The 8,370-nt window shown below is 45.5% G+C and overlaps 2 protein-coding genes across 2 annotated transcripts in view; both read left to right on the forward strand.

Annotated features, from left to right (window-relative positions):
- Window positions 1-2,259, forward strand: part of GCNT2 (glucosaminyl (N-acetyl) transferase 2 (I blood group)) — a 14,770-nt gene extending 12,511 nt beyond the window's left edge. The window contains 1 exon segment of the mRNA XM_057370470.1: window positions 2,072-2,259. Coding sequence (XP_057226453.1) covers window positions 2,072-2,259 — 188 coding nt within the window.
- A 576-nt stretch (window positions 2,260-2,835) lies between these two features.
- On the forward strand, window positions 2,836-6,467 carry LOC130576067 (transmembrane protein 14C-like). Its single transcript, XM_057370436.1, has 4 exons — window positions 2,836-2,969; window positions 3,305-3,406; window positions 5,337-5,421; window positions 5,640-6,467. Exons 1-4 carry the CDS (start codon window positions 2,894-2,896, stop codon window positions 5,689-5,691), a joined length of 315 nt encoding a protein of 104 aa, XP_057226419.1. The 5' UTR covers window positions 2,836-2,893; the 3' UTR covers window positions 5,692-6,467.
- The last annotated feature ends 1,903 nt before the right edge of the window (window positions 6,468-8,370 follow it).

Below are 8,370 nucleotides of genomic sequence, written 5' to 3' on the forward strand. Positions count from 1 at the left end.
TGTGCCAGTCTCTTAACCGTTCATACAAAACAGAACAAAGTTCCAGTCTGCACACCTCTTCTTCAGTGTTTTTTGGAAGTAAGTGTGGAGAAAAGTTCATTGTCGTGTAAGGGAATAGTTAACTGCATTCAACCTTCAAATCTTCTCACTCTTTTTTCCTTGCAAATCTATTCAGGCTCAAGCATAGCTACCCAAAGTAGTGCAATTAGGAAAAAAAAAACATAAAGCAAAACCACATAATTTAACAGGCCATTTGTGTTGCTCTGTAGGCAGGACTTGAAACTTGCCAAGTTCAGTAAATCTTTGGGTACCCATTAATGCACAAGCCCTGCCAGAGGTCAKAAGATAATTTGTCTCTTGTGTCATGGGCCTAATGACATATTCCTTTCTGCAAAACAGATGAAAGATTTTGTCACAAGCACAAGCATCAGGGCTCAGTTCTCAGAGCACATCTGGAAAGGGAGGAAGAGATCAGCTGAGAAATTTGCTTCAGTTTCACAGTGCTTGTGTCATGCAGAGCCACAGACCAGCTGAAGTTGGAAGGCACCTGTGGAGCCCACCAAGGGTCCCCTTTCTCAAAGCATGATCAGGGCATTTTGGGGAAGAGTATCTCCATGGATGGAGAATTCRCAGCCTGCCTGAATGCCTCTTCCGCTGTTTGGTCACCTTTGTAATGAAAATTATTTGATTTATGTTTGAATGGATTTTCCTGTATGTTAATTTGTGCCTATTACCCGTTGTCCTGTCAAAGGGTACCACTGCGAAGATGCTGGCTCCACCTGCTTTACCCTTTCCCATCAGATATTTGTATGGATCAATAAGGAGTCCCTGAGCTTCCTTGCATGCTGACTGAAAGTTCCAGCTCCCTTGACACTTCTTGTACAAAAGTTGCTCCAAGCMCTTAATCATCTTCAGAGCCCTTTGCTGCACCTGCTTCCTATCTCCGAGTCTGCCTTGCATCAGTGAGCCTAGAACAGAATTCCCAAGATTCCAGCTGTGTCTTATACAGAACTGAGGGGAAGGACCATCTGCTCCGACCTGCCTAATGCTGTCCAGGGGCTGTCTCCCATCTCTGCTGCACGAGCAGTGTGGTTGCTGCCTCTTGGGCAACTTCTTATTCTAGGATGTCGAAGGATGCTCTAGGATGCCAAAGACCTTTCCTGCAAAGCTGCTCTCCAGCCAATCAGTCCCAGACCAGGACTGAATGTCACTCTGTAGACCCAGACCAGGACTGAATGTCACTCTGTAGACCCAGACCAGGAGAGCCACACTCTCCTTCAGGAACTGGGACTGACACCAAGCCCCTCAAGATTTGAATAGGAGTCTGAGTGAAACTTGGCAATTTTTTTTTTYTTTTGTTAATCGGTAGCTGTTGCTGGACAGTTACGATTAAACAATCGCATTGTTAGCATCATATGCTTGTCTGATCTTTTGTTTTAAGGAAAAGAGGAGACAATCCCAAGATGAAGGGCTTGTCCAGACAAGAGCCATGAGGAGTGAAGTTGGCAGAACTGAGCAGTAACTGGCAGCAGTAAATTCTGTCYGTGGGCAATCACAACCTCTGATTCATTGACCACCTACTCAAAACAGACCCCAGACTCAGATGGAGAGAAGAACYTGTGGGCTATTTGGATGAGAAGTGAGAGATATAATTAGCAATTAGGAAGGGGGTTAAGTACTAATTATAGAAAAGTTATGTAAGTTGTAACCAATGCATGCTTCTGCCCGAGTTTGTTAAAATGTATAAGTAATGTAAATAGTTTGTTAAAATGTTTAAATAGTGTAAAGTTTTGGTGATCAGTGAGCTGATCAAACTCCCTATTTTGTGCAAACTGGAATGACAAATGGAAACACTTGCCTCAATGCGTGAATCGGCACTCGACACCAGTTACCAAGCCTGCCTTTAGAACAAGTGGACTGCACCCAGTGCTGTGCTGGGGCGGCTCCACGTGATGCTGGGGATTGTGCCCTATAGCAYATCACCACCATTGCACTGCATGTGTGTGGCATCCTCAGCTGAGCTGCTGAGGAATCCAGATGCCTTCTTTTGACATCTGTGTTGGGCTTCCAGGGCAAGGCTGGCTTCTGAGAGAAGACACCAGGACCTACCCTCACGTYGGGCAGACTCACATGGCTCCAAGACAGACCCGCTGCTGGCCCAGGCTGAGCYCATCRCACCGGTGRCACCTCTGGAATAAGGTATTTAAGAAGCGGAAAGAACTTAATGCACAACAGCAAGAGCAGCTGKAAAAGGAGTGAGAACATTTGAGAAAAACAGCCCTACAGACACCAAAGTTGGCAAGGAAGGAGGGGAAGGAAGCGTTCCAGGTGTCAGAACAGAGATCCCCCTGCAGTCCATGCGGTACCTCCACTGGAGTAGGTGGACGTACCCTGGAGGAAGCTGCAGCGCATGGAGAGAGGAGCCCACCCKGGAGCAGGTTTGCTGGCAGGACTTGTGACCACTTGTTCCTGAAGGACTGCTCCCCATGGAAGGRACCTGCTYGGGGACAGCTTGGGCAGCACTGTCTCCCGCGGGAAGGACCCCACGCTGGGGGCCGGCAAGAATGCGAGGTGGGAGGGAGAAGAGGCGCCGTGGACCCACCGCAACCTCCACTTCCCAAGCCCCGACAGGGCGGGTGAGTCGAACCCGGGAAGAAAACGGGAGGCGGGTGATTTTTGCTTCATTTCTGACTTTCCAGCTGTGTTACGAATGGGTAATCAACTGAGCAACTCCTCTCGAAGCTGGGCCAGCCCCGCCGGCGCGGTCCCTCCCCGGGTGCCGTCACGGGCGGCGGGCGGGACCTCCGGGAGGCGGCACCGRGGAGTGCCGGAGGGAGGGCGGCCCAAGGTCGGCGCTCCTCTGCCCTGCGCGGGTCTCTGCGGCTGCCCGCAGATGGAGTACGACTGGCTGGGCTTCGGCTACGCGGCGCTGGTGGCGRCGGGCGGTGTGGTGGGCTACGCCAAGGCAGGTGGGTGCCGGTGGCCGTGGCTGTCCCTGTCCCGGTGCTGCCCGCAGGCAGCCCCCGCTGCGCTCCCCACCCGCCCCGCACCGCTCCGCTCGGACGGTGGCCCCAGTGTGACCCCGCGAGTCCCGCTAGGTCCTTGTTGCCACCGAAACGGTGCTAGCGGAGATCCGCAAACTATTTTAAAAAATTCCCAAACCACTCAACCTAACCTAGTYCGGTACGCCTTGCTTAGGTTGTTTTTGTGGATTTACTAGTGCGGGAAGCTCGCAAAGTGCTTTCGTTTGACGTGCAGACTGGCTGTGTGTTCTGTCGCTGACTGCTTTATTTTTTTATTCAAGGCAGCGTCCCTTCCCTAGCTGCCGGTCTTTTGTTCGGCGGCTTAGCGGGACTAGGCGCTTACCAGCAGTCCAAAGATCCAAAGAATGTGTGGCTTTCCCTCGGTAAGTTTGCTCGGCAATCGAGTACTGAGTGTTACTGGTAGCGGTGGGAGCAGAAACTTTTTTTTTTTTYCTAGCATGTTTCAGYTGCTCTRWGTCCTTTTACCTGTACAGATGTTGTAAGTTGGAGGCACGACCTCCTRCCCAGAGCCGGCAGGTATTTTTGTAAGAGCACGATACCAGGTTCTAAAACCTGAGTTGTCCTGTTTGAATCCAGAGATGGTGAGAAATACCTTTCTCTTCTGCCAGGTTAGATAATGTGTTAAACCAGCACATGAGGTGCAGGAAACATACTTGGAAATTTTTTTGTTGTGAAGCAGTGTTTTTAGCCTGTGGTKATGGAATAAGCACTATTTTTGCAATAGTGACAGCACTGTGACAGGTGGTWTGTGGCCTTATGGAACCCTGGTTTGCACAGGCATCTCAGAGGAGCAGTGCATGTTTCAATGCAACAAACAGTAGGTAAAAGAAAAGAGGGAATGATCTATTCTGCTTGCTTACAGTAGAACGCACAGGAAGTTGGGGTTGTAGCTTGCAGTTAACTCTTCGAGGGAAGGATGAAATCACCGTGGGAAGTATTAAAAACTGAAAGGGATCAGATGAAGCTCAGGGACTTCTACTGCTGTAGGACTGTGATATCTGGTTAAACCACTGTCAGGAACTGATCTTGCCTTTGGGTCCTAGGGTGTCCTAAATGACCTCTTGAGGTTCTCACTAGTTCTGTYACTATGTGGTGTTACTATTGTCATGAAACTATAGCTTCACAGGGATTTAAGGTTTATTTTAAACCAAGAGGACTAATGTGCTGAAAGGCTTTCTGGAGCCACAGTAGAGGGCCAAACTACCTTGTCAGTAAGGAATGACATGTAGAATGCAGCTCAGTGTGAAGCACAATTTCCATTTCTGAACTGTCCTTCCACTCTTGCATGCTACAGGAGTGGCTGTGYATCTCTGGCATGGGTTTTAGGCAGTGTCATGGAAGAAGGATGAGCAGCTTTCACATATCCTGGTGTGGTGCACAGAGTGCTTTCAAATGGACCTTTTGAAAGCAGTGGTGTGTCCCAGCCTAGCACAACTCTTCATTCATTTATCCCTTCCTCCTCAGCCATCCTTGAGATGTGCAGCTGCAGAGCTTAAGTTGGTCATAGTGCATCACAGGTAGAAATGCAGAAACAGAACCCTGGCAGAGTATCTCTAGAATACCTTTTGCTCTGTCTGATGCAAACCAACTTGAGGCTTTGGAGAAAGGTATTACAGAGCACCTTCACCTGCCTTTTTTTCTTCAAAGAAACAACAACCCTGTAAATTTCATGTGTATTTTGATGGGATTCCTTTTCTACATTCAGAAGTTWAATAATTTGGAGTAATGTTTAAGATGTTGATTGCTGTTTCAGTTTGATCCTTTAGATTGCTTTCTGTTTTCTAATTCATATTTTCAAGTGAGGTTGTTTTCTTTCCACTTGTAGTACTTAGTACCACTTTCCAGCTCAGAATGTCTTTTCAGAGGAAGGGCAAATGTAAATAATATTTACTTCTCACATAGTGAATGCTTTCACCATCCCAGCTTTCTGGCASTTTTGGGCCTGCCTGTATTTGAGGGAATAATCATTCTCTTGCAAATAAGTGTTGAGGTAGAGTTAGTGATCTGTTCAGAGGACTGGAGTTTGTGGGTGATCAGACAGCRGTCTCAACCCTGATGTGATCTCAACTTCTGCTGAGCAGTGGAGCACACTTAGCAAAGGTGCTGAGAAGGTTGTGACAAMAGCTTCCCTGCTTAAGAAAATCCCATGAATTTACAGGATTACTCACAGAGGGAGGCCTTCCCTTCTGTAAGTGCAGGTCTGTTTGCTTGGTGCTGCWCAGTGTCCAAGCGTGGCAGCGCTGCGCTGTCATTTCTGTGTCAAATGGTTCTGACTGGGCATCTTTTCAACAGTGGCATCTGGCACCTTGTCTACTGTTATGGGAATGAGATTTTACAACTCCAAGAAGGCAATGCCCGGGATAATWGCTGGTGCCAGGTAATCACCTGTCCTTTGTTCTTGTCTGTGTTATTAAATAAACATCTTATTTAATTTGTGGATTATATTGTTTTAAAAATGTTATACGTTAAGTTCTGTGAAAAATGAAACGTTCATGAAGGCTAAATGAAGTCATGCCAATGTTTTCTGCCTTCTTGTTCTTCATGGAATTTTTGCCTCCACCTCCCTTTTTTCATAACAACTTTTCTGTTCAACAGTTTACTGATGGTTGGACGGCTTGGATTGCAGATGATGGAAAAAACCTATTAAACCATAAATCTGCATCAAGTGACTTTGAAGACACATGATTGAGAAGCCCAAAAATGCAACTGCCTAAATGTGCTGCACAGAGGTGGAAAAGGCACTGCTACCTGTGCACTGAATTTTTCATATCCTAGTGCACATGGGCATTGTGTTTTTAAAGGACCGACATAGAGAGCCCCTGTCATGTCTTCCAAAATGGTATTTGTCTTAACATTTTCTGCACTGAAAGCAAGCAAGAAAATACAAGTACAACATTAGTTTAGCTTCAGGTTCTGCCATTTAGCACAGGCAAAGATTTCCTGGCCCCTGCATTCAGACAGTTGTAGGATTGGAGCTTAAATGTACATCCTAACTTGTCCTTCTAAAATCATGTGTACCTCTAAAACCAGGGGAGAGGAGCTGCCAATTTGTCACTAGTARTTAATATAAGAAATGTGCTTATGACATTTTATCTCCCTTTCCTTTGCAGTTTATCCATTCACAATGTTTCTYAGTCAGGGAGTTTGTTCTCCCAGCACTGCGTGTTAGAACCTTGTCCCACAAAACATGGTCATGAACCTGGCTGTCGAGGCTCTGCTGTAATACAGTAAATTCATACCCATGACTTGAAATTACTCATAAGCAACAGTGCCCAGCTATWTGTCATTCAATTCACTTTTACAGATTGCTTCTCATAAATCAAAAATATGCTGTATTAGGTAATGCTGAATTGTAGGCACAGCTTTATTAAAATGTTATTTTAAATAAACTAAGAAAATATTATTGCAAACTTTTGTGTTCTACACGACTTTTTTGTTTCTAATTGTTCATCTGGATTGGTACAGTTTTATGTCTGTCTTGCAGGGTGTCTGGATACATTTGCAAGATGAACTGTATAAATAATCTGTTCTATCCCTGACTCTAGTAACTTGTAAACATAAAAATCGGAACTGGGAGGAGGTGGAAAGAACAACAGCATACAGACCATATATTCAGAGAAGTATTATATTAAAGTTTTTAGTGGTTTGTGGTTTTATTTTATTTTTTTCCCTGAGGGAATAATCTATTTTAGATTTAGAAAATGTTGTATGAAAGTTTATTTAAAGACCAAAAGGCTTATTTGATCAGTCTGTGTCCTCAGCTGATTCCCTTAATGCCTGAAACCATTCTAAATATAAACCTTCCATAGAGAAATATCCTAGAAGATACACGGATGCTAATGTATCCCTTTCCTGGTCTCATTTAACTTATGTCCCTTTTTGCACAGATCCTGAGCTTCGATTTCCTTAACCTTTTCTCTTTGGTGCCTGGTGCTGAGAGATGGAAACAGCAGGGTTGGTCCATTAGACTGGTGAGACTTTGGAGTTGCTCAGAATTCTCTAAGTGTCATGGTAGTACCTTGGCAGGAGGGCCACATCCCGTGGCTTTCCTTCCCTCCTCCCTTGTCGCAGGAAAACGGGCAGGGCAGTGACCTTGTGCTGCCTGAGCAGGAGGCGCAGAGCTGGGCCAGTGGCCACAGCCAGGCTCTGCCAGCARGGCACTGTTTTGCCAGGCAAGTCACAGGGATGAAGCAGGGCTGAGGTCAAGCCAGGTTGCCAGGTCAAGCAGACTGGCTCCCAGATCTGCAGGGACATGGCCAGCAATGGGTGCAGCTCCAGCAAAGATCTCAGCAGCCTGGTCCCAGGCCAGACAAACTGGGTTAGAGCTGGGTTGAGCACAGGAAGATCTGGAGGGGGAACTCACAGCAAATCTTCTTAGTGCCCTTATTCATTATCCTGCAGAGTTCAGCTTCAGGCGTTCATYGGTATTTATGTTTCCCTCTGTGCAAGACAGCAGATGGTTTGTTTTATGCCACCCTTTTAAGTGCTTAATCCCAGCCAGGACCCAGCATTGATGGGCAGGTGTCTCAATGTCTCTGCTCTCATGTGAAAARTTAGTAAGCCAGACATTTGAGACATTTAAGACACCTCAAACTGCTTTATGGCATTTTTTTGCCTCTTTATATTGCTGTTGAAGCAATTTTCTTCTGTAGAGTAGGATGCAAACATAAATGCAACTCCTGCAATAAACTGAGAACAGCCATGACCCAGCAGTTTTCTAATTGTATGATGCTAGTCTCAAGTAACTTGCACATTTGAATTGCAGTTGTCTTTAACAGAATAAAGAAAATAGAAAGCAGAGAATTGGACTGGTAAGCTTTTAAACTTTTAGACCAAAGTGTGAACTCTTGCTGCTGTTTCATGAGCTTTGGAAAGYAGTAGCTTGAATTGAGAACTGCTGGTAGAAGTAATTTAGAACTTGTGGTAGAACTCTCATGCTCAGGAGAAACAGCTCAGTAATACAGGCAGAGGGACAAGAGAAAAAAACCTTAGCCTTACATACTTTTTACTCCTTTGAAACTATCAGCATATACTAAACTTTTGAAGCATTTCTGTACTAGCAGTCCAATGTGTTCCAATGAATCACAGTTAAATAACTGTACAAAGCCGCTTAGCCTCTTCTTGCCATTTGCAACAAGAATTGCTTAACACTTGCCAAGCTTTGCTTGTGAACAAGTAAAAACTGATAAAGTTATGTCAAAGCCCTTTCAAGTTCATTATCATGTGACAAGGACAGCATGTTTCTTCTAACCATATTTAGTGCCATAAATAGTACCTGTTTATTTTTCTGCTCTAAGGTGACTCATAGACACGTGAGCTATGGACA

This window comes from Malurus melanocephalus, unplaced genomic scaffold, assembly GCF_030028575.1.
Source record: "Malurus melanocephalus ecotype Western Australia unplaced genomic scaffold, MMel_1.1 scaffold_126, whole genome shotgun sequence".
NCBI classification, from domain to species: Eukaryota; Metazoa; Chordata; class Aves; order Passeriformes; family Maluridae; genus Malurus; species Malurus melanocephalus.